This window comes from Strix aluco, chromosome 2 (genome assembly GCF_031877795.1).
Source record: "Strix aluco isolate bStrAlu1 chromosome 2, bStrAlu1.hap1, whole genome shotgun sequence".
NCBI lineage: Eukaryota > Metazoa > Chordata > Aves > Strigiformes > Strigidae > Strix > Strix aluco.
In genome coordinates this window covers 38,406,770-38,433,985 of record NC_133932.1, presented here as the reverse complement: position 1 = coordinate 38,433,985, position 27,216 = coordinate 38,406,770, and the positions used below count along the sequence as shown (strand labels likewise).

Genomic DNA, 27,216 nt, shown 5'->3' with positions numbered 1-27,216 from the left:
CTGTGATGCCACAGTATAGTTGCTGAAAATACTCATTTACCTGACATTGCTCCTACACAGCTGGAATCTGATCCTTACATCTTGTAACTACTTCCTTATTTAATAAACTATCTCCTTTGTTTAGAGCTGTGAAAGTAATTTTTGGTGTGTGTGTGGAGAGAAAGGGGTAGAGCAGCAAGTTCCTTGAGATTAAAAAGAAACCCTGAAAGAGAAGAGTTAGTTTATGCATTTTTAATAGGAAGAACAAAAACCATTAAGCAAAGTGAGTGAGTGGTTCTCCTCTAATACCTTATCGATCAGTTGACTATTTACTTGTCATATGGAAGGCCTTAGTTCAAATGTCCTGACCAACATCAGAGAGTAGTGTGGACCTCTGTGACCTGCTTCACAGGAGGATGCTCCATCCACAAGAAGCCATTACAAGAGCTCTTGGGTAGGCTTCTTCCAATTCCCCCCCCATTGACTGAAATTGTTCCAGTCAATACTTAAGTGCTTTGCAAAGAGAAGAACTTTTCAACCAGGGAAGCTGAGCTGCCAAAGGTAACTGGTACATTTATTTCAGATAGTGGACACCTGCAGGCAGTGAAGAACACTTCATGCCAAGTCTCTGCTCTTGGTCAGGTAGGAAAAGGATCTCAGTCTGGAATTATCAGCATACAGGCAAATACTCTTTTTTGGGCAGCCAGCCAGTAGTCTGGTTACTGTATTTCCTGTGATTTGTAATGACTACCGCTGTCTGATTGTGAATCCATGACAAAAATATTAAAATTGTTCACATTGAAATATCTTGGATTTATTTTTCATCTTTAACCTTCTTGGCACTGTTCATTGTATTAAACCAAAATTTATGAATAGTTTTTATTAACCAGAAAATGCTGCTTCAGTTTCTCTATACCCAGAGAAATCCACCATCCCCACGCACTACTTCTAAAGCCCACTCTATTTCCAAAGAAAGATACTTTAAAATATAAATAATTCAATAATGAAGGTCAAAAGCAGCTTTATTGATATGAATAATCCTAATGAATGGCATCCATTCTATGCAACAATAAGCTTGGAAAGGAACTGCTTGCAGTAGCAGGTTCTTCTACTTTATAAACACTGTTTTGAATGAAAGGACCGATTTTTTCACTCTTAATACTCTGAATCAGAGCAACAGGGATTATGTCCATATCTCTGAAATGCTTAGAACAAAATATTCCATCTCTACACTATTTCTGATGCACTTCCATACACACATTTCTTGTCTGTACTTGGATCCCCCTTTTCCCTTTTCACCTCTTCCTTTCCCTTTTCCATTTCCATCAAAGACTATCAGTCATTTCTCACTTATTAACAGGAGTAGACCAGGAAAGATTCTGCTCTCCTTAGGTTAACACCCTATGACTTACAAGGTAGACAGCAAAGATGACACTCTTTTCAAAGATCATGTGGTCATTTAATAGGAATTTAACATTTTGAGCAGATTTAATGACATTAGCTTACCAGGGACGTGCGAGCTATTGCTTGCACAACAGCAGTGAAGACTTTCTGAGGCAGACGGAGGAGTGTGGTTCCACTGTCTACTATCGCTTTATCAGCATTATACTAAGGAGGGGGAAAAAAGAAGTTGCACACTGTAGTTAATGTAATGCAGATTCTACTGTTTCATAACAATGAAAAAGCTGTTCCTTTTTGGTAGCTGTCTTCCCAAACCTGCATGTCACACCTGTCAGCAGCTCTCTCCAGCCGGTAGCTTGAATTCAAATGAAGTCTGAGGCCAAAAGCAAGATATGGTCAGCCTAGACACAAGAGTGAGTTTATCTGCACCACTCGGGAAACTACTGCGTGTGGCCACAGCTGGTGCAAATAGCTAAGCCACTGTAAAAAGAAGTAAAGCCCGGCCCCTCTCAGAGGTGCAAGCTAATCCACTTTAGCTCCCATATGCTTTGGGCAAAAGCTCCCTCCTGGTCAGTACAGACAGATGCTAAGCATGCTGATGTAGCTTACACATATGTCCAAGTCCTGAGTCAAGGTCTCTGCTATCACGGAAACAACTCTAGTTTAAAAACAATACAGCAGCCTACTTTTAATGGCTGGCATATCTAATTTAGGAATAGTCAGAGAACATTAGGTGTCATTACACGTAATGTTTGATACTGGCTCAAGAGTACAATGTCAAATGCCACACCTTTCTCCCTCAACTGCTGAAACTCACTAAAACGGACAAAAACGAGTACAAAGAAATTTGAAATTTCAATCTTGCTGCCTCAACATCTGCACTAAAAAAGCTAAGCAAACATTTCTCCTCATTATTAAAACCCTAACACTCAGATTAAGAGATTTCAGCAGACTTCAGATACAGTAAACACCAAATAAATATTTTAAAAGGTACATATTTTTTCATGAACTCCTTAAAAACTATGATTAATTGGGGGGAGGGGGGGAAGGAAGCAAGTAGCAGTGGCAGCTCTTTGCACTACTTTTGTTACCAGCTTAGGTAGTAGGATCAATATAACTGAACAGTGACATGTTTATAGCATAATCGTAAAACACAAGGTAATATACAGCATAAGCTTTTTAGGAAGAGGTCAAACAGCAAGCGAATTTAAAATACACTGGTTTAGATGTTATCAAGTCACATGGAATATCTTTAGCACAGTGACAAAAATAAAACCCACCAAGAAGTAAAAAAGTAACTCTGACTTAGTTATTTTCTTTTTGAAAGAAGAGCTGCTATAGACTGCCAAGCAGAACCAAAAGAAAAGCAAACAGGAAACCATTTGTTATACACTCAGAAATACTTCTAGTGAGTGGAGAGAAATATCAAGGCATTCTGGAGTCCATTTTAACAGATTTGTACCACAAATACGCAATCACCAGTATCCTGGAAAGGCACCCTTGGAAAAAAGTAGGTAGGAGGCACAGCCAAAAGGGTCAACCACTAACGTAAACCCATGCAAAATGTCTGGAGTAGCAGGATCGCTCAGCTAGGGACTAAGCACCTGGATTTTCATGCTGTGTACAGCATACTTGCAACAGGCAGCAACTTGCCTTCTTAGTCTTCCTGGTTAATATTTAACAGTGCAGCCTATGCAGGGTGCACTGCTGGCTGCCCAGTACTTCTCTCAGCCCTGGTCTGCCAAGCTCAAGGCCACAGCTGCAGTGTAACACTGGACAGATTCCCAGCATTGAAGTGAGGGGACTACTTTTCCCTGAAAAGGAAAGGAGTAGTCTCTGGTGATGGTTACAAAAAACGTTCCATTTCCTAGAAAACAACTAAGAGGAGAGAGGGCATATAGTTCATCATCCTATACAGTGAATTATGCATCCTCTGCAAGCACCTAACTAGCCAAACTTTAATCATACTAACTCTCATTTACTGTTCTTCTTCTAAATTTTTGCAGAAAGATCTCATTTGATCAAGAAAGGAACGATGATTTCTGTACCAGTGACTAGCATACTGTGCTGATACATACAATGTGAAAGCAAACCCTGGCTCAGAAAAGAGCAACAATAACAGGAAACTTTCGTAACACCGCTACATTTTTAAGTGAGATGTTTTCCAGAAACAGCATGAATTAAACCACTAGTACAAGGGCTCCTCTTCAAAAACATGTTGACTGTTTTTTAAGGCAAGAAAGAAAAGCAAACACAAACCAATTGTTTTGCTTCCCTAACAGTATAACAGAGGCAGGTTTGCTTATTAACTTGAAAGACAATATGACTCATTTTAAATATTTTATATGGCAGTACGATTTCCATATTTTGTATCGAAATATATTTATGCACATGCAAGATTTTTATTACGAATTTTGCTTAATTTCTATGAACTATAAAAATTAGATTTAGAATAGAATTATTATGATTTCCACCTAAGAGAACAAGCATAAAATAAAATTAAGATGTCTAATGAAAACAGGGCATGAAGATTATAGAACTAAAATCAAACATGAATAGCAACAACCAACAGTAAGAAACAAATAACACACACACATATCCTCTGGAAAAAAATGAAATGGCTTTGGAATAAAAATTGCAACATCACAGTCTCATTAGACTGATCCAGAGATAGCAGAACATTATTTCTAATAAAAAACAGAAAACACATCCATCAGGAATAGTAACTGGCAAGGGTGAAGTGAGCAAAAGTGGATTACAAAAATTAAAAAGGAGGCGTAGGATGAGATACTTTGGGAAGCGTCCCAGGATGACACCTGGCCACTGTCATTGTGACTTACATACTTCGACATTGCTACAGGGGTCAATCCAAAATCTTCCCTTTTCTTTGTTTGATCAGAATTGCTTTAAAACCCTTTGGATGGATTTCACTGTATAACAGAAAACCATAAGCTGTAGCTATTTAAAGACTGTTGTCTCCTTGAATCAATGCAGCATCTTCAGTGTTTAGACACATTCATTACAACTGAAACTAGTCAAGAGGCTGAGCCCTTCCAAACCACAGCAGCCTTATTTTCAGTGGACTGTTCACTTAACAATTGTAGCTCAGTTCCTAATCTACTGAAAATACTCTCAATTACTTTAAAGTCCTCTCTGAAACAATTTTGGCATGCTTGATGTACATACACACTGCATTTCACATGGGTCATTCATTTCTTTTCAAAGTTACCATGCAGCCTTAATTCTCAGAGGAGACTGTAATACGCATCTACTTGCAAAGACAAAACTGATCAATTAAGTGTTTTTCTTAACCAAAGTTGCATTTTATACAGAAGGAAACACATAATCGCAAATACCTCTCTGCAGTCCAATTCGAGGTTTTGTCCTCCAACCTCCAGTTTGAGAATTTCAACCTGGTAATACCACTCCTCTTTGATCGGTGTGTACCAAATATCACCCTTGTACAAACTTGGTTCAATTCCACCCAGAACCTAAGGGAAAGGAGAAAGGAATTCACAGGCTTTAAAATCCCAGATGTTTATTTTTGGGGCAGGTACGGTAAAAAAAAAGGGGAATATTTAACTCTGTGATACACAGAGCATCAAAATTTTAATTTAGCACCATTTGTAAGGATTATACTGACAAGTTCTTTGTCAATAATAAAGCAGTATGAAAGAGATCATGCTTCAGTCAAACAGAATTCCCATATTGGGCCAAACTACCAGCATCTTCATCTACAAGCTCACACTGATTCCCTTATGAAAGCCCCACTGTTTAAAATCAAAACAGTATCTTCAGTGGTTTAATCTAGACAATGTATAAAAATGGGACAGAATATTAAACTTGCACATCATAAATTCACTTTATCAGATCAGAAAAACCTTAATACTGTTCAAGAACATTTCATTTTTCTTATACACATGCAAAATGGAATATGACCATCCTATCATTGCTATCACTATTAGCTTCCATCAAAACTGACTTTGAAGCTGACTGAGAGCATACTGGACCATCAGACTTTGAACTGAACTAACATATGCGAGTTCTCTCTTGGGCTTCATCTATCTCAAGTGTGTTAACATTTACAGTATGTGAATTCTCAGCAAAATAACTATTTGTGGTCAATTCCTGTGCTGATATGCTTATTTCAACTCCTGATTCCAGATAAGTAATGGCCAATTCTTGGTTCCACTAAAACTGATGGAAAGACTTTCCAGAGTAACAACAAGTGGTAAGATCTGGTCTTTAGATTTTTTTCCTTTAATAAATTGTCTACAAAAAAAGGAAAAGAGCCTTGATTCCTCTCCCCCTTTTCACATCATGTAAAAAAATTACTGTAGCATTTTGATGAGATTGAACAAATTTAGCAGCTGAGTAAGGTACCGCTCAGTTTGAGAAAGGTAGCAGAATCTGCCCTGAGGAAACACCACAACATTTATGTTTTTGTTTATTAAAATTAAACTTGAAATACAGAAGTTTAGTCAAACTTGAGAGAGAGAATAAGAAATGGAGAATGAAAACAGACACTTGAATTTTGCCTAAGTGCTTAACTTTTCCTTAAAAAAACATATAAAACATTTTATATATTTAAACACTAAATTTGGAATAAGTAGGATAGTCATAGAAAAGAGGGAGAGAGATTAACAAAGATACATCTTCCCTCTCAGATTGACAGATACCCACAAGACTACCTCCGTTGGTACCACTTCCAGAAACAGGCAGTCCAGCACCACACATCTGCAAGGAGAAAATGTTGGGGATCTTTGCCTGCCTCACGAGAGAATCAAAGAACGTCTCCACAGAACTTGAAGGCTTGAAAGTGTTGAAAAACAAAACAAAACAAAAAAAGAATTGAAGAAGTATTTATTAAAATGGTTTTTTGCAGGAATGAGCAAATCATTCCAACAAGACCACTTTTCACAAGTAAATTGAGTTTCTGACAACCAGGTGATGAAAATTCTAGATATAATAAGTCATTAAAAAAACAACATCTGTCATTTTTCTGTTTCTGTTGTTTTTAAAAATATTTCTACACTTGACCACTGTCACAGAAATCCCTAAAGCATGAGAGTATTTTCCAGTTGCGGTTTTCAAACTCAAATACTAGTTTCAGTTTCAGGCAGAAACTCTCACCGATGCTTTCTGTTTGGAAAAGGCTTTGTATTATTAGAAAAGTCAAATGTAACTTGCCCTTCACAACTTCCCACAGTTAAAAGGCAGAATTTTAAAGTGAGGATTTTCAGTTTTTAAACATAGTTTAATTCTGATGAACTTTGAATTCAGTGGCCCTTATTTCTTCTTTCTTTTAAAGAACTTCATATCCAAGCATGCTCACTTCAACTGATTACTGGCCATCAGGTTCTTTCCTACACTACATGTCATGATTTCTTTTGCAGTTATTAGAGTACTGCAATTTCACTGTAATTCAGATTTCCAGGCAGGTATATCTTGTGACAGGCAGAGACCCTGGCTAGCTTGCAAGGTGCCAAGTGCTCTTACTACACAAAGCACAGAGCAGCCTCAGAAACCAACACTATTTCAGTCTTTGGAAGAAAGGAAAAAATAAATCCCCTGAATACACTATTTGCCCAAACCATAGTTTGAGAAGCAGCTCTTCTCTGTCTGGCTGACACAGTATATGACAACAAGTATGGCAAAAGTCAATACAATGATCACACAACTCTTGAATAAAGCATTTTAATTCCAGAGTTGGCAGGCAGTATTGAATCATTTGTTCCTACGGAATATATCTCTGTGAATTTCTCAGATAGTTATGTGTAGGTTGAAAACTATGACTATGTAGTATTCCAATCATGTTTTCAGTTTTAGATTGTGAGATTATAAATTTTAGACTATAAATTTTAGGTTTTAATTTAAACTTCTACCTGAATTTCCTACCTCCACAAGAACAGGATGTGCTTGGTTCTATGTTCATGAAAACACTGTAGCTAGTATTTGTTCTGAAATTATCCATATATGCCCTCCACCTCAACCTTTACTTGATGAATGGAGAATGTTTTAGAATGAACTGCCAAGGGCTTTGCCAAGTAAGTTCATCAGTCCATTGGCAAGTCTCGAGAGAAATCATCAGAGCCCTAATACATACCGTCCACACATAGAACAGAAGACTTTACTCTCATACTCTGGTACTACAAGCTCTGTAAAAGCTTATTCATTCCAGAGGAGCTAAAATCAGAGCCTTCACCACCAGAAAAGCCAAAATCCTCACTTGTGACTGTGGTACCATCACAGCCCAATTTATTCTTTCTGGAACAAACACAAAGGATCCATAGGAAAGAGTGGTTGGAAGGGAGGAGTCTAATGCTGACAGATCATCTGCTCACTTTAATAGTTAGATTTCTATTTATTGTCACTGTGAAAGACAATAACTGCAGAAAGGATGATTTACCTTGGCTAAGGCATTGTAGGCAAGACCAAGAATCCCATGCCATTTAACCCCTGGTAAGAAGAAATTCTCCGATTCAAGAATAGTAGCAATGTTGATGGTGTAGCTGCCATAGATCCCTTTTGGGATAGTAATGACATCTGTACCCAGCACTCCAGTCCAACTTCCTTGACTGTACTTAACTGTGACATCAATCCCTTGAGATTTGTATGTACTTGACCTTTAAAAGAAAAAGATACACTTATGCATGAACTGTTCATTTACAATGCAAGACAACAGAATATATTCAATCTCAATTCTTCCCAGAGAGGAAAAAAAGTGAAGTCTGCAAAGTCAATCACATATACTCACAGAAGAAGGGGGACGGATTGTAAAAGCAGTAAAAAGTGGAAAGAAAAAAAATCTTGAGCCCCTGTTTCTATCCTGAAGCCATCAATGACTCAAATCTTCACAATGCGTGTCTTTTTTTTTTTTTTTTTTTAAATCTAAGGTATTATGCCACCTAGTGCAACATGTCCCTGACTCAGACTGGTCCATCACAATAGGAGCAATACTCTTTAACTGGAGATGGAACATATTAAGCGGCAGTAGGAAATGAAAAGCTTCTGAATTCAAGCCTAAAATTGAAATGCCAAGCTAACTGAATAGCTGTAGACTAATACTTCATTATTTTATTAAAAAATCCATTTTGGGTAAATTGGAATGTTATTGTGAGTATCAGCAGTAAGACACAGGTCTTCTAAATCTGCAGTTTGGTCTATCAGGAAGTAAGTAGACTTGGATATTATTAACAAATGGTCACTGCCTTGGAGAAGGAAAAGAAGGAGTTCCTTCTAGACCAGGGCAGCAAAGGCAAAGGAACAGTTAAGTATGGCAAGCAAAGAAAGGTAAAGAATTCTGTTTAGAAGGCTTAAAAAAAATTAGAAAAAACTTAAATGGATTTTTCATTTTAAAATCCTGTAGTATAAATACAGTAATCATCATCTGCCTGCATCACTACTGAAGAGCTACAGAAGTTCTAGATCCCTTAAAACTTATTTTGGTCCCGTGACTCAGCATACAGCTTCCCCTTCTGAAGACACAGACGACCATGCTCAGTTCATCTGAACAGACTTTTCACTTGACAGCTTTTTTAAAAGTAAGTTAAAAAATGTCAAGTGCAAAATAATTTCATAACACCACCTTTACATGTAAAACAATAAAAAGTGCAGGTGATTTATCAAGTGAGGACAGTTTTATCAACCCAGCTTTAATCTAACAGCTGGTCTGACAGAAACAGCCACATGAAGTGACTTCACAGCCACCTGTACCTGAGCTCACCAGAATGAAGTTGGTGTGATTTTGCCTATTATGGGGAACAACCTTTAGGTGGCAACACAGACAACTCCCATCCATTCAAGCAGACACTTCCTCTTGAGGGACAATTTGGCCATATGGATCATGCAATTGATCCTCTTCCTAGCTAAGGGAGGGAGGGAGTAGTAAGAGGCCAGGCTCTCTTAATTAGTTCTTGATACTCCCAACACCTAACCCTTCAAGGCTCAGTAACTTGTAATGTCCAAGACAGCACAAATATATCGGATAATAGGCCCTACAGATTATACTTCAAAATGCAGAAATTCCAGAGATACTGTTACTACCTGGGTCTGGTCACTTCTACAACTACTGCTGTTTTACCTTTCTGTGTAATTCTGCGTTTGTATGATACTTAGACAACGGAACATCTCTGCTCAGGCAGGGTCTTCGGAGCACCACTGTGATACTGGCAGTACATTTTATAAATCAAAACAGAGTCTCAATAACTAGTGACATAAGAGAAATCAGGGGTGGGGCAGGAAAAGGAAGGGAAAATACAGTGTTCTTAATGTAGAAAAGTGTCCGGCTGTGGAACAGAAGAGGAAACATCTGAAATCAGAGAGAAAAGTGTGTGCTGGGAGAATGAAGCAAAGCAAATCTGCAAATACAGGTACTGCATGACTAGCAACAGGAGCAGCACACAGTTCTTCCGTAAGTGGTAACAGACTGATGGACTGAGCTGTGGACCAGGACACTGAAAGACTGGGTTCATTTTCCAGCATGGCTGGTGATCTTTCCTGTGGAAAAGTCACTTCCTCACACTCTGTGCCTCAGCTTCCCCACCTGTAGAAAAGGGTACGAGGACAGTCATCTCATTTGTAAAGTGCACAAATGTTGAACTGAAGAGAAGGCTTTATTATTTCCTTCAAGGAGCGAAATTCCTAATGTGGGAAGGGATCTTACATAATCCTTGTGGCAGTAAATTATATTCTGTTCTGCGAAAACACTTCCTGCTCCATCTTCTTGACTGTAATCAGCCTGTGTTTTTCCACCTCACTGATCTAAAGGAAGAAAACTTCTTTAGAGGTCAAAACTAGAGACTTGTTCTAATTCATGGGCTGAGTATTTTAAAACAAACACACAGCACAAAAAATTCCAAACAAGCTGTTTTGGCTGTGATAAGAAAATAAGAAATTCAACTCTTCCATCAGGACAGAGTGTATCTTAGCCAGAGGCAAGGAAAAAGGCCTCCTACATTATGGTGCTGTAGTGACACTACTCCCTTCATCCTCTCCTTTCTGGTTACTGTCTTCTCTCCAAAGCAACCAACAGAAACATGTTCCTCAAATCTCAAATGGATCTCAAGCCTCAGCTGAGAAAACTAGCAATGGGTTCATTTTCTCATGCAGTTACTCCTCATTACCAGCATATAGCACTGAACAAAATGTAACCAAAATATTATTTCTCATCTCATGCTTCATTTGAAAGAAGCTCAACATGGCAACAAGAAGTCCACTACACAGAAAGCCCTGCTTAACACCAACCTCACCAAATGCATGCAATTCCTTCTTAATTCCATGCTCTCTTGCCGCTCTGCAACAAACCAGGACTTCAGATTTTCCTGCTCACCCGCTCACTTTTTCCTAAGCACCAAATCAATGTCTCCACAGACAACAATGGCAAAGAAGGGACAGAAAACAGCAATCCACAAAAAAATTTCAACAAAAGTTTTGATCCCGTCTCTAGTGATAGGTGGCACAAGATAAGCGATTCAGGGCCAACAACTTTATGACAAAGCAAACATCAAAACCCAGTATAAATTATTGATTTTTAACCAAGAAGTCCCATCTAATTTGCATGGGTTCTAGAATGAGTTTATGGCTTACCCCAAACCACAAACTGTACAGGTATACAACCAAACTTGCAGGATCATACTACAAAGCAGCATCTTACTTTTGGTTGCTGGTACGTAATTTATTGTATTACCTCAATTTATTGCCCATAATTTTCTTACCTTCCTGTCTCTTGGAATGATCAATTCTTGAGCAGTTTGCTCTTGAAACTTTAGATGGTGAGGCAGTAGTACTCACACTGAAATAAAACTGAATGCTGTTGCTGAATACTGACAGCCCTGAGTATGTCACTCTTTCACTTACAGCTACAGACCCATCACTGATACTTTAGTTTCAAATGTAAAAATCCCTTTATACGTCCATTTAAGTAGCTCTTTCATCATAAGTAGCATACTCAACAAAAACTACTTGTTATTTTGAACAGCATGAGGAACAAACATGATTTCTTTTCAGTTCAGGACAAATTAGGCCATTTCCCAAAACCTTATACATCATGGTGACTTATGGTCATCACAGCAGACTCAGAACTTTTCACAGCAAAGTTTTCTGAGGGCCACACAAAAGCACAAGCTGTGAAAGAGTTCATGATAACAGCTTTATTCATTTTGTACAGGAAGACTGATAATTAAACAGTAGACTTATACGACATGCATTATATGACATACAACATCATTTAACAAGCTAGTTCTAAAATTACTCAAGGAGGACTCTTCCTGAACAATACACCCTCCAGGCCCTTTGAAACAAGGATAATGCTTTTCCTATGCACCCTCCTCAATTTCAGTCAAAAAACAATCATGCATTTAATTTCAGATTTTGATCATTTGAATAAAATTAAACTAAGAGTGTGGCAATCAGGAAATTCAGACCCATCACTCTCTCTCTGCAACACAATATTAATATTCTAATAAGCACACATCTATAACTCAGTCCCATTAACTTTACAAATTACTAATCCTTCTTTCCCATCGTCTTCAATTTGCAGTTTATGACTTTCATTTGGAAGCACTTCACGACAATATAGGGAAAAACTGCAGGAATGATTACCAGATGAGAGGAAACCTATTTATCTAATTTTGAAGTGTTCCACATAGTGGGGAAGAAAAGTGCCCATAGGTCATTTGTCTCATTTACACATGGGTAAAGGTCACTCTTAGGTAATTTTACAGATCCAGCTGATGTGATATTAAGGCCCCTGTCTACCATCTATGCAAAGTCATGACAACCAGGGAAGGTAACCTAACTACTGGGAAAAGGCTATCATAATGCCAGTCTCAAAAAGAGATGAGCAGCAGTGCCCAAGGAACTACAGGGCCACTGGGCTTCATCTCAAGTCAGGACAAGTCCAGAGAACAACTTCCTGGAATCTGTTCCCAAGCACATAAAGGGCAAGAAGGTAATCACGGACACTCAACAAGGCATTTCACAGTCGTATCATGCCTGACCAACCTCGTTGCCTTCTACAAGATGACTGGCTATGCAGATGCGGAGGGTGCAGTGGCTGTAGCACATCTTGACTTCAGTCAGGCTTTTGACATCATCTCCCATGGCATTCCCATTTGAAAGCTGAGGATGTGGGGCTGAACAAACAGGCCACTGTGTGGGTTGAAGATGGGCTAGGCCACTGGGCTCAAAGGGCTCAGCATCAGTCTCATGACAAGCATAGTGCCCCAGGGGTTGTGAGTGGAGAAAAAATTGTTCAACATCTTCATCAAGAACCTACACAATAGACAGACTGCACCCTCAGCAGATTTGCACAGGAGACTACATTAAGGGGAGAAGTTGCCATGCTGAATGTCAGAGCTTGAATCCAAAAGAGTATCAACTCCATGCATCAGGATAGACTGGGAAGCAACTGAAAAGGACTCAGAAGGATTTGAGGTCATGGTGAACACTAGGCTGAATAAAAGCCAACAGCATACTTGCCCTGTGCTTACAGCAAATTCCACACCAGGCCATATTTGGGGGGCCGTGGACAACATATCCAAGGAAGTCGCTCTCCCCCTTTGGTCAGCACTGGTGAGACCACACCTGGAATAGAATGTGGCCAGCTGTGGGATCTGGAAAAAAAGAGGAACTGGCAGAGGGCTATCAGACAGGTCAGGGTCCACGAACACAGAACCTGTGATGAGAAGCTGAGAGGAGCTAGGCTTCAGTTTTGCAGACAAGAGGCTAAGGGGAGATCTCATAGCATTTTACAACAACTTGAAAGACAGTTACAAAGATGACACAGCCAAACCTTTCTCTGCAGTGCCAGACACAAGGGCCAACACCCAAGAGTTACCTTCTGTGAGGTTCAGGTTGGACATTAGGAAATATTTCCTCCACAGGAGAGTGTGGCACACAGCACTGAAACACACTGCCCAGAAGGATCATGGATTCTCCACCCTTAAAGGTTTACAGGATTTGGTTGGACTCAAGACACGCCTGACCTGATCTGGTGACAGTCCTGCCTCATCTGGGATATGTACTAGGTGACCTACAGAGGTTTCTTGCAAGCAACATTTTTGAAACATCTAACTGACTTCAGTGGGGCCAGGATCCCTCCCAGATGACATTTCTTTGTATTTAAAGCATTTAAAATAGAAGAAGCATGGTATAGCCAGGTTCAAACATGCTAATGGTTGCACTTTATTCTGAGCATATTGCAATACTCCATCAATCCAACCCAAACCAGAAATTGCTATTGCAATTGCTCCAGACTGTAATGACTTGAGTTTGAATCATTTCACAAAGCACCCTTAACTGTTCCAGGTGTAAATTTCAAGGTTTTATTGTTAACTTCTTTATATCAAAGTTCTCAAAACACAGTGTACACTGACAACACTGATAAAAGACTTGTAACCTTCAAGTGATTTCCCAGTCTTTCTCAACACACCACCTCTGCCGCTGTTGCTGTTTCTAACGGTTTATGGTTCTTATGAGAGGCCTTGCCCTTCCAGACAAAATAACATGACTTAAGAGAAAATGGAGAAGGAATGCTTGTGCTTTTAATTCTTTGCAATTAAGTTTCCTCTATCCACTGCCTATGGAAGGGTGTAGCTGGTACACAAAACTCTGCAGTAGTGCAGAAACAACTTTCAAGTGCAAATTCTGGAATTTCCAGATCTGTGTCATATCAGAGTGAGATGTGAAATATCTCCATTAACATCAGAATATGTGACAGAAGATAAGGCTATTCTAGTAAGCAGCATAGAAATACTGGCTTTCCCTCTATCACCAGTGCATCTTATTGGAAAAAAGTGCAAAAATCCATGTTAAAATACATAAAGAGGTAATGAGAATGGTGATACTCTCCAGATTCCCAGTCCTCTAAGTATTTGTATCCATATGCTTCAGCTAAAGATAGATACTGTGTTTTGGAGAAGTTTACCTGAAATAATTGAAACTAGAGAAGGGCAAAAAGGAAGAAAGAAAGGAAGGAGAATGATTCAGACAAAGCTGTGCTTGGCTGTGACTAATGTCAGCTCATGCTAAACACAGCAAATTTAGTACATAACAAGCACCAAAACCACCAAGTCATATCTTACAAACGACCAGATTCAGCAGGGTCTGTCCAGATCACTAACTGATTGAGGACCTCAGCCAAACTAAACAACAAATTAGTTTTTGACTAACTAATTTTGGTTTTGGATGAAATGTCAAGTAACAGATACAATTACTGGGTTTTAGTTTTTGTTTTTAAACAAAGTGAACGTATGTTTAAACTTTTAAATCCTTCCAAGACTATTCGGATGGGAAATTGCCTAAAATTGGCATGATTTTGCAAATGATTTTTACCCTGTAATCTTTTTCCCTTTTCTCCAGCTCTAATCAGTGCTGTGCTCAGAGCTCAGTTGCACTGCCATCAGTGGGACTGTTCATGGTGTCAGGCAGGACTTTGCATCAGGCAAGGCCAATCTTCCCATTCAGGCAACAAGCATCCCACTCTCATGGGATGTCACAAGAGTGTCACAAACTGCCTCATCATCCTCTTTTGCATGGAGGAGCCAGAATGTGAAAGACATCCTAACCCACTATGGCATGCAGAACAGGTACTTACAGTGCGGTATTGAAGTAGGAGGTGACATCAGGATCAGGCACACCTGCTACAGCAAAATTACTGCTCCCAGTGTCGACCAGAATATTTAACTGCCAAAACAGAAAAAAGGAGAGGTGGTTTTCATATCCAACTAAACAAACAAAATCATTAAAAATTTTGTCTAAACTACCCTCAGTGTTAAAATGATGATGAAAGTTACCCTGAAAAATAAATACAAAGTGTCACTTTTGGGAAAGATAGGCTGCTGCAGCCCCTTCAAAACAGCTGATCATGCTGAAGTGCTTTAAAATAGTCATGTTCCTGGAAGGGGGAAAACCTGCCAAGCCCATATTCGCACAGCAGATGAATTCACAACCACCTCGAATTTCTTTTTGGTCCAACCCATGTGTCTCGGTAACCTGGCTCATCCGGGACACAGGCTGAATTGCGTACTGTTTAAAGCACTGTTTGCCTTAGAGCTTATGAGGTTTCGAAGTAGGGGTTGAGTGTAAGTCTGAGCAGAAATAAGCAGAAGCGCGAAGCTTCCTTGTGGCTTGACAAGCATGGGAATTATGCCCAGTTTGTCCTGAGCAGCAGCAACCTACCACAGCCTTCACTGCCTTTAAACAGACGGATGGCATATTTACAAACACTGTGAAAAGCATTGATTGAAAGGTGGCCTAAGAGTGGGCCACTTGTTTGGTTAACTGGGAGAATGATTTAGGCCAAAAATTGCCTAACAAATCCACACAGACAAAATGAGATGCCTCCTTTCCCCATTTGGCTCAGGTAACCAGGCTGGTTCACCTCAGCTGCATGACAGCTTGTGCTAACACAAAGCAGAAGGTAACAGCATGGGAATGAACAGCCGGATGCAGGATCACCTCTTTCAGTGAGACCTTGAAACTACATTAAATGTAGTGTCATTAAATGACAATTTAAGTCAGTCAGAGACTGTACTGCTACCAAACGCAGCGGTCACACTTTTTCCCTGCTCTTGGCTGGATGCTTCCCAGGGCTTCTTAGCATAAGGACTTGCACCCATGGGACTGTGATGCAAATCAGATCTGGTTCCTCACCTACAGTTACCAAAAAAAAAATTAGCAATCTGCCATATCAGACAGCTACTTGAAAAGAGATGGTAGGAACAGATACTAGAAAAGGACGATTGCCTCCTTTGGTGACAGTGTGGTCTCAGATTGGCTTAAAACAATTGTGAAATTTGCCCTAGGCAGTAGCGGACAGCTGCTCCCTAGAAAATTATTAAGGAATTAAGAATTTTCCTGTAGGAGGGAGTGAGACATGAGGACTGGGTTGCCTGGGCTTTAAAGCCAGCTTGAACCAGCCACTTTGGTAGTCCTCATCACTGCTTAAGACAGGAGGTAGCTAGGGATCTAGCACTGAAAGTGGGAAGGGTAAGAGAGAACGATAAGGGAAATGAGTTTAGTGTTGACAAAGGAAGTAGAGAAACAGGGATGAGCTCAGAAAGGAGAGTAAAGGCAAAGGAGGATAAAGTATTTGGAGAAGATACGCTGAATCCTTCTTTAGTAAGTTTAAGACTGAGCATAGACAAAAAAAAGGTGTGAGTTGGTGTTCAAAAATATCTTTGGTTTGCTCATGGAAGGGGAGGGAGGAGATGGCTACCCTTGTTTTACCTAGTTAATATAGTATGGGGCTGAGGAGCTCTGAAATTAAAACATGAACACAAAAACAACTAGTAATCCATGGGACTCTCTTTTGAGCTGCACACACACTCTGTCATTGGTATTCCCAGTCCTAATGCAAAAATTTTAAGACTAAAAAGAAACAAACCCACAACCTTCATCAAGTGCCTCACTGCATCCCAGATTTTAGATTAAGTGGAGACAAGACATGAAAATTTATTTTGCAGCCACACAAGCTAGACACAGACATTTAAACAAAAGGACATCTACAAGTTCACCTGGCTCCAGGAGCCGAGGCTTAAAAGAGAGTAAGAACCTCTGAGGCATGGCTTGCAATAAAATCCAAAGTTTCTACATACTTTACTTCAGCAATATCAAAAGCCTAACATTTTGTCAACTAGCTAACAAAGTAAGAATTAGTCATTTTCCCCCCCTCTCTGGGATAGAAATCATATTAAAAATAAATAACAAAGAGCAGCTACAACGTGTGCATCTATCAGCACCAACAAAAGTTGCCTCAGAGGGGTGCTGCAGGGCTTAAATTAATTAGCCTTTCTGAGGCAGTCTGTGATGCTTGAGTAATGGGCACTATACATCAGCTGCATAAATACATGTAGGTGTTGCCCTAGCTTCAGCAATATGCATGACACCATACACAGAGGAGGACTTGGGGAAAAAAACCCAAACTCAAACCCAAACAAAATCCCAATCACTAAATATGACATATATGAAAGATAGTTTACCCCCACACCTTAAACACAATGTTATCATCATAGAATTCACAAATCACTGAAGGGCAAATTTACTACCCACAGTATGGAGCAAATCAACATTTCCAAAAGAAAAGAGATATCCACCCCCCAAAAAAAAGAAAATACAAAGTCGGCTAACCATGCAAGTGCCAGCCCACTCGGACACAGCAGCATTCATATGACAGACAGCTATTGAGGCTGACATTCTCTATCCGCATGTTTGTGCATAATGAGATGCAGGCAGCCAGGGCAGACACTGATTTATTGTAGTCCTCACAATAGCGCCAGTGATTAGCAGCTCATTTTGGGGTGGGTATAACTAACTGAGTTCTCTTTCTCTCCTGGCTACCCTTTGGGTCTGAATTTTCTTTAGTGCCTTCACGTCTCATTAAGAACCACTTTCATGTTGTCACCACTGGAGCCTACTTTAGTCTGTATGGCCTGCTGCTGGTTTAATGGTGCTGCTGGGGGAGCATCAGGCAAGCTCTAGTGAGTCACAGGGTGGTAGCTGAAGAAGCTATAGTCCACGACTGTCCATCCTGCCCCATCTCCAGCAGTCAGTCCTGCCCTCTCCCAAAAGATGAAGCCAAACACACCACATGCTCACTCACTCCCCAGCCACTGAATCTCACCTCCCAGCTTACTAATGAAAACTGCAATCAATTGCACCTCAACTCGATTCACTGAGCTATGCGCTATGATAGCTGGAGAGTGGTCATACCTCTCTGTGCCTTTACCTTTCTGCCACAAGGACAGAAGACCCTGGTGCCAAGGCAGAGCCAACAGCAGTGGTAGTGTCCTCCCCAGCTTCCTCCTCGAAGAAGCCCCAGAGATGGTGAATCAGAGCTCTCGTGGGCAGGCAGAGCAGGTTCCTTGGGTTTATTACTGCCATCTCAAGTGAATCACTTCCTGTCACCGAGAGCGGATTATTTAGTGATCACCTGGTTTTGTCAGAGATTGTCAAACGAAGTCAGATTTTGTGAAAGCCAAGGTGGGAGAGACATGGCTGAACGAGGGTACAAAGGAAAAACTGCCCGAAGAGTGCTGACTGATCATGTGCCCAGCATTAAAAACAATGAAAAACCACTTTCCTTTTGCTTTTGGAGGCACAGAAGGGAAGCCTTGTTTTTTTTTTTGTTTTTTTTTTTTTTTAATTGTGGTTTCCAATCAGACCTATACAGCAGAAAGCAGACAGCAAATGCAAAAGGCTGTTTTTTCCCCCTGAAGGTCACCTTTACCACAGCCGTGGGATATAAAATCTGCACCTAGTATTGTACCTGGAGATTATTTTCCTGGATGCATTTCCTATATGGAAATAGCGTTGTTATTAAAAATAAGAGGTTCATAAAGATCCCTAGCTCTAGAGTAAGCAAGATAAGTAACATCCACCTCTGCCATGACAAACTTACAGAAGAAATCTGACACTATCTATATGCCATTAGGCTGTGCTTATAAAAAGAAACAAATCCAAACCTGTTTACTGAAAGTCACGAACACTGAAAGCAGAAGCCTCCTTAGGCCATACATTTTATATTTTTTCTACTCTGAAGGGATAGAGGCACTGAAAAAAACCCAGTCATAATGATTTATTTCAACTGGAAGTCAAACACATTGTCAATACTTCAAGGATCCCTCAAACTTTCCAGTGCTTGATTTAGCGCCAACATCAAATAGCACTTACTGTATGCTATCCTGCTTCAATAATTTAACTTACCACTATGTCTTCAATATTTTTAAGCTTTCCATTGCTGAATATTGTTGTATTTTGATATCAGAAAAAAAAATTGCCTATTGATCTGTCATCTTTTTTTCATTCAGCAAAGCTTCATCTATCCGTGGTTCAGATACCTGCCCTATCTGTTACAGCAAGTGGCATCAATGCTGTGTCATCAACACTAGGCATTATCTATGCCTCATTTAACTGCCCGGTGAACAGCAATTTGCAGTTACCCCACCATGCATTCAGAAAGTGACTTCACATTTTCAAGGAAAAGTGATAAAATATGGCGATCATTCCATTTTTGTTGCACAGAGGTTGCTAGCATCCTCTAACAGGGACAGATGTTGCCTGTTCTGATCTACACCTTACTCAGACTTTAAGTTTCTCTTTCCTGTTTTAGTTTGAAATCGGGAGTTTTTGGTAACTTTCAGAAAAATATACAAAACAAATCCCACGGGCTACAAGTGCATAATGCATTTCTTTGAAGTAGCTGTCTGCATGGTTTAGCATACACAGCCTTTTCTAGGTGGGAATCCTAGGGCTTGCATGCAACCCTGTCATGCTGCTGCTTTTGATGTGATTCCCTGGGTAACCCACACTGAACTAGTGATAAAGTTCATCCCCATTAAAAGACTGGCCCATGGAAAAATCCACTGTAGTTTTTTTCCCAAGTTAACCGGTCTGATCCTTTTAGGTTGAGCAATAAATTTCACCACTGGACAGAAGAAACCAGGCTGGAAAAACGTAATCAGCTCTTCATCCCTGCTTCAGTTGAAACACAGGGGGGGAAAAAAAGGAATAACATTTGCACAGATAAGAGCCATAAATATAATAATCAGTCTCATTCAGTCTTACATTTACTCTGGGGTTCAGTCAAAGTCTCAATGATAGGCAATTGATAGCTTCCACCGCACAAGCTAGCAGACCAAAGAAGCTGGCTAAGAGTTCATGATGAAGACTACAAGCGATCATGCCTTCTCTGGAATTTTAACTTGACCCAAGGCCACCCCTTTCTTTTCCCTTCTCTCCCATCCCCAATAAAGAGAGCGACCATTCCACACTAGTAACATTCATATGCCGTTCAAAATCTTGTCCTGCTGTGCTTTGATGATTTCTCCCACGCACACACTTAAAATAGGGCTTATAGTCCTACTCTGCTTGATGGAGTATGCCACACAGTGAACTATCATAAAGTAAAAATGTTTTTTTGTCCACATGTAGAGACTATAAATAGGAAGCATCCCATTACTGGCTCATGAGCTGTTACCACACATCACGATGTACTGGCTTAGTAGAAGTCCACCTCATCTAACAACCCCTGAACTTGTAACATCTCTTAACTCCCTCTCTTTCTTATTTTGTCCCACACATAATAAATGCTACAGAAAATAATTTGCTAGACAGTGCTTAAAAAAAGGTGCAAAGAAGTGCTACGTTTCTTCTTAGGGATTAGCAGCTAGAAATCATTTGGGTAACAGCTCTTCTTTTTCAAGCTGGTTAATAGATAGGAAAATTAGTTGCCAATTTAAATACTGCCTCATTTAACACAACTATTCCTAATTACATTATCAGACCATCTGGCAAGAATTGTCTACAACAATCATGTAAAGAAGAAAGCACACTAGCAACTATACGCTGTGTTTGCCCACAGTTATTATGTGTTATTATTGGCACAGACTGTCAGTCAGGTTATTTCAGCAATTTGTTTCTACAAATTGGTAATGTTACAATATACAGAGGCTTTTTAAGCACTGAGTTACTGTACACTTTTTTTTCTGTGTTACTTGGAATTAGCATTTATGGCCTACTTCCTAATAAACAAATTCAGAAGACTAGGCTGTAATATAGATTTGTTCTCCTTAAGATACAGAAATAAAACCTAATTAAAAGATGAGTTAGAGGAACCTTTGGAAGTGTGTCTAGATGTAGAGGCCTGCAAAGTTAGACATAAACTGAAAAAGCCTCCACAACAACACATTTCTGCTTGCAGAATAATATGTATTTTGCTGAACAGGTAAGACTGAAACCAAGAAAGGGTAAGTTTGTTGGTCCATATAACAAACTGGCACACTGCCCCTGAACACTGAGGCAGGGATGGGCCTCTCATTTTTCATTGCTCATAAGTGGTCCCTGGACTGGAGCAGCCAAGTCCTCATTGCTCTGCAGCACTTCACAGAATGGTTGAGGTTGGAAAGGACCTCTGGAGGTCATCTGGTCCAACCTCCTGCTCAAGCAGGGCCACCTAGAGCCAGCTGCCCAGGACCATGCCCAGACAGCTTTTGAGTATCTCTCCAAGGATGAAGACTCCACAACCTCCCTGAGCAACACATGTGCCAGTGCTTGGTCACCCTCACAGCAAAAAAAGTGGTTTTCCTTACATTTAGAGGGAATCTCCTGTGAACTGCCTTCGGTCTTGTCACTGGGCACCTCTGAAAAGAGCCTGACTCTGTACTCTTTGCACCGTCCCTTCAGATAGTTATGTACATTGATGAGATCCCCCCTGAGCCTTCTCTTCTCCAGGCTGAGCAGTCCCAGATCTCTCAGCCTTTCCTCATGTGAGAGATGCTCCAATTCCCTAAATGTCTTCATGACCCTTTGCTGGACTCTCTCCAGTATGTCCACTCTCTTTTGTACTGGGGGGCCCAGAGCTGGGCACAGCCCTCCAGGTGTGGCTCTACCTGTGCCAAGTAGAGGAATCCAGAAAACAACTCAGCTTTTTGGCTGACAGCTGCACGGCCACTGGTGATGATGAAGAATCACTCCACCCAGAGCCAGATGACTCTCTGCCGCTTGGACGGTATCATACTTCACCTTTGAGAAGGAAGCTGAGTCCTGGAGAAGTATTTCCTGTGGTGCCCTGAGGGAGGTCACCTCACCAGAGAAAACAGACCTATCTGCTACTAGCGCCAAAAAATATTCTCCTGTAGTCATAAGAAGGGTTTAACCATGCAGCCAAGATAAGAGAGGCACTGTGAGAAAGACAAATGGAATGGAGATTAATGATTTTCTAATGTCGTTTGTTCAGCAGGTGGTGCCCGCGTTTCACTGCAATGTCACACTGGGGATGCAGATGAAGGTGATTTATTGCAGCATGGAAACTTGGCAAAACCAGGAGGTCAAGTGTATCACCAAAGATAATTCCTGCTTTCGCAATGGCAGAAGTTTGTCATAGAAGATGTGGTGTGCTTGTAGGTTGTGGAGTAAGCAGGAGAACAAGTGGCAAATGGAGGCTCTTCAGGGCAGCAGCAGATCAAGTCCACCAGAGCATGTTTGGCATTTGCTGTCATTCCCCTCACCACATTCCCAGCTGGTGTCAGGATCTGGGATTTGACCCCATATCTATACTACCTTTACATTCACTCTCTCCCCCAGTCACCTAAAACACTCAGCTATCCCTGGACGCCCTCACACCTGCACTGGGCCCAGCAAAAGACTTTTGCCCTCAATCTTTTCATGATCTGTACTGCTAGACTGGGAGGAAAATAATTTTTTCCCCCTCTCTGAAAAGTGATAATCTCTTTCTTTGCTAGAAGATTACAAAGTACTATCTGTATTAGCCAATCTTTCCATGCTTAAGAGCACTGCATGCTTCTGTAGTTGAGATTTGTATTAAAAACACAAATGCTAAAATGACTGATTGCTCTGAAGTATAAACTTGCTAAACTAAATTGTGAGTTGAAATATGAGCATCTGACTCTGGGACTGATGAATAGTCATTTTGAAGAGAAATATTACAGGAAGTGCTTTATATATATTATCATTTTGACAATAAGGGAAGGCTATTATGGTTTAAAGACAAAAAAAATAGTCAGCCAATCAATCCTGGTAACAAAACAAAATATCTATTCTTCATTTCTGCGCTCTCCTTTCTGTCAATGCCTTTGGTTCTCTAAACATTAGCATTCTTTCTGCACATGCCGTCTCATGTGGTATCTTATTTTTCAGGCTGAAATTTATTTGCTGTGTCTAGATTTATCATACAACACATCCATCCTATTCATGCTATGTGAACATGCTTTGCTGTTGAACATGAGCTATTACTTGCTTATCTTAGAGCTGTGTGAATCGTAGCAATTTTGTCTCATTGCCTTTCAGAAAAGATTAACCTTTTTTTCCTTTTTTTTTTTTCCAGATACAAACCCCTCTCTCATATCACACCCTATAGCTGACAAAAAACTAGGTGTGTGAAGCAACCCTCTAGTTCACATAAACCAGCTACAGCTGAAGTCATGACCTGCTCTAGGCACTGGGTTTTAAGGAAAATCTGGACTAGTTAGAGAAAGTTCAGTAACAATAATTCAGAGGTCCAGAAAAATCTCATGTGTAAATAAACACTGAAGGGCTTGAACTGGTTTGAGAAGACTGATGAAAACTGTGATAGTCTTTTAACAGACACGTGGTTGCCACAGAGATGCCCTCAGAGCTGCATCTTTCAGAAAAAAAGGAGTTGCATGTGAACCAACTCGTGTCTTCATCAGCCTTTTCCTGTGTAGCCAGCAACACACATTAACATCAAGTAGACTGTTAGTTCTTACCGAGAGCAGCAAGGCACCCAAGTGCTCACAAAGTTGAGTGAGGAAAATCTAGATATGCTCTATATTTATACTAAACATGTTCTTGAATTGAAAGATTAATGAGTGCCTAGATAAATTGAAGATTAAAAAATCCCCACAAACACACCCTGGAATTCAAGAATGAATGCAAGAGACATCAGCTATTTGCACTTAAGAACACACAGAGCTCTTGTTAAATCTGAAAGCATGTTTCCACCTGTTAGTAGGTGTATAGGAATTAAATTTATCAATTTTCTGCTAATTACAGTACAGCACTGATGAGACAGGGAGACTAAGCCGAATGCCACTGGGACTAACTCTCACGTCTAACTGCAAGACTCAGGAGGAATTCCAGTGCTCATGCAGCCTTGGTTTAGAGACAGGCTACGTCTAAGCTCTACGCCACATCTAAACTAGTAAGCCTCTCATTCAGAGGTCACCCCTCCCTCTCCAGAGAACGCAGTGGCCAAAGGTGTCCGAAAGACAGCCATTAATTCAATAACTCAACAGCTATAAAGAAACTGAAGAAATGCCTGAAGTCCATCTCTACCACCAGCCAGACTCTTGGAGATACACTCGTGAATGCCATTACTGCTTTCAAGTCACCTTTTCAACCCAAGCCTCTTTCTCACTTTGAAACCACTGAGCGTAGCCATCGCAGAACAGACCTGCTGGGTGTTGCTTGACAGGATTTTGAACTCTTTGGAGCAATGGCCAGCCACATCAGATGGCTATTAGTCCACAGAGATATGGTTGCTGTAGGAGGACCCGAGAAGAGGGACAGCTTCTAGCTCCATAGTAAATAGAAGGGTGGTGGAGGTGGGCAAAGGGCTGCACAACTGTATTTCACGATACAGAGGCCTGTGCTTCTGCCACCAGCCAGTGAAAAAGGGTTTTGCTGTCCTCAGCTCCCTTGGCAAGCATCTATGCACTTGTACCCCCGTGCTTAACCACAGCCTGTCTCGCTTCATTCCTGAAGAAAACCACTGTCAAATTACTTCAGTTGACCTGAAGCTAAACTTTCTCTGTAAAAACAGACAACCACCTCACTGAAAAACAACCAACCATCCACCTCAATGTCTTAGGTTAAGTGTCTGCTACATCTGTTCTGTTTACCAGTACTACTTAGGGCTTGGTAATTCTAAAAAACATAGTCTTATGTCAAACAATTTTAGAGGGTTTTTTGGGGGGGGGGAAGGAGAATGGGACTCATCATGCTAATAGACTACCTTTCAGAATATAATATCCAAGGAAGTCTTTTTGCTTTGTGTGTTTTTTTTTTTTTTTCCCCAAAGGAAATGAAACCAGTCAGCCTATGTTAATGCATTATACCCAGTGAATGATTACAGTTAGAAGCTGCATACAGTTCAGAATTTCAATTTTCTGAGGCTTTTGCGCTCCAAAATTAGCTTCCAATTTATTTTGTCAGGTCACCCTTTTCTTTACCTCTATTGTTCATTAGAGTCAGAGAAACTACTGTCTGGAAAAAAAAAGAAAAGGCATTTTTAGCTCTTCTTCTCTATCTATCTTCAGAAGTCCTATACTATATAAAAAAAGTTTGTTTTGAAACTAAAGCAACAACCCTCCAAGTGCAGTATCTGTAAGACTGAGAGTTTTACACATTTGCACAGCGCCAAGATATACTAAGTAAACGCAAGAAGGCTTGAACTGACTAATCTTCAAACCTTCCTCACACTGTACAAGCTTCTACACCATGAGTCACCACCCGTGTTTACTGTGCCATTTGGAAATAACAGACTTAATCGAGGGTCATGTTTCAAACTTCAGTACAGAAGGCCATTCCTAATGTTCTTGAGGATAGGCTAGGAGTATCTCTAGCCTCAAGGGTACTGTTATATTTGTTGATATTCTCCCTTTTGTCAAAGACACCACAGTACCCTTCAGCAGTGGGCAGAAGCCTCTCAGCAGAGGTGCAATCTCGCTACTGTATTTCTACCTCCATTAAAAGGTCTTCCTTGCACCCAAGGTCTAAACTTCAATCTCAAATTTAAATAAGACCCTCGATTTCAAATTGCACTGAGATGTGAAACCAAGTGCCAAAGCTGCTCCTGCAATATTTAAGAAGCTTTCGAAGGCAGCGATTAACTTTGAAAAAGGCTACATTTTGGAGACGGGTAGGAAGAAAAAGAAGTTTGCAGGACAGCAGTGAGAAAAGTCAGAGTTTTGAGAAGACTGCACACCAGGTCTGATCTCTTCCCTCTCCTCCCCCTGTCAACCTGCTCTTATAGCAACACGATTCTTTTCAGGTTTTTTTCCCCCTCTGTCAAGATGTTAGTTTTGGAGATGGGTTTTTGTTAGCAAAAGTTTTTCAAAGCCTGGAGAGGTGAAGGCAGGACACTCCTGACACACCAGGTCTATCTGTTCTCCCCAGAACAGGCTGTTCCCAGTGGCACTGCCATACCCACACAGCGGGGCCGCTCATTATAACGTCCTTCTAGCTGCACTTACTGCCTGCTTTCAGGAAGGGCTTGCTTATGTTTTTTAGTGCTTTTCTTGAAGCAGGACACTGAATGCTTATACAGTATTTTCCAGTCATTCCCCTAAAACACTGTGACAAAACCGAAGTGGATAAGCATCATTTTTCTTAGGTTTTCTTTATCCATACACTGCAACCCTCCCAAAACATGACAGCCAACTGACATGATTACATGGGAACACCCACCTTGCTGCTTAAGTCAAGTTCACGGCTGTGAAAGCAGCCTCTCCCTTCTGGAGGCCAGGAAACTACTGACAATCCCACACTCACATACTGGGATCCCTGGATTAGCCAAGATTGTTGGACATAGAGAGGTAAATAAATTAGCACACACCTTGGAAAACCAACTGTGAACTCCCCGTACTTCAAGGCATGACTTCTGCTATAAAAATACCACAACTTGTTATTCAGGACTGGACTTGCAGCACTGCCAGATTTTGTTCAACGTGTAAGAGCTGCTACAGTATTTGATGTTGCCAAACCAGGATGTTTCAGCCTGGGGAGTTGAAAAGACCAGTCCCATCTTCTAACTCCCTTGAACTACCTCTTCCCCACCTGCTATTAGCAGCTCCCACCTCTGTTCCTCCCTTTCTGCCCAGGATCCCATTTCTTTTGCACATCTACTGGGCTGCTGCTATATGGACGGCAAAGGGATACAACTGGATCCACTGCTGTGGGCAAGGGGAGGGAGGGAGGCAGGGAGGGAGGCAGGGAGGGAGGGAGGGAGGGAGGGAGGCAAGAAATCAGGGTTAAAAAAAGGCAAGTCCAGCTATGTCACGCACAAGGACTGGAATTTGGTTATTCTGATTGTATTCACTGCTAGAAAAGTTGTGCCACATCTCTGGGGAAAGGCGTAGGGTCAGGCAGCTGCCTGCTGGTCTGTGCCATCTTAAGCAGCCACAGGAATGTACACAGGCAGCCCTGGGTCTCAGGGCACAAACAAGGTGATGCAACTCCAGTGTTTTTATTTCCCTGGTAATTAATAAAGGGAATACAACAGACAGAAGGCTTTTGCTCCCCACTCCACCTGACCTATTTAGGATATTACCGTGGAGCAGAATTTGCTTGTCATCA

General features: G+C 40.7%; 1 protein-coding gene across 1 annotated transcript in view; it reads right to left on the bottom strand.

Annotated features, from left to right (window-relative positions):
• BACE2 (beta-secretase 2) overlaps positions 1-27,216 on the bottom strand; it is a 53,496-nt gene that overhangs the window by 16,208 nt on the left and 10,072 nt on the right. Inside the window, exons 2-6 of the mRNA XM_074814397.1 lie at positions 14,978-15,066; positions 7,790-8,006; positions 6,064-6,192; positions 4,737-4,871; positions 1,486-1,587 (exon numbers count right to left, since the gene is read on the bottom strand). Of these exons, the coding sequence (XP_074670498.1) occupies positions 1,486-1,587; positions 4,737-4,871; positions 6,064-6,192; positions 7,790-8,006; positions 14,978-15,066 (672 nt within the window). The remainder of the gene's footprint in view (positions 1-1,485; positions 1,588-4,736; positions 4,872-6,063; positions 6,193-7,789; positions 8,007-14,977; positions 15,067-27,216) is intronic.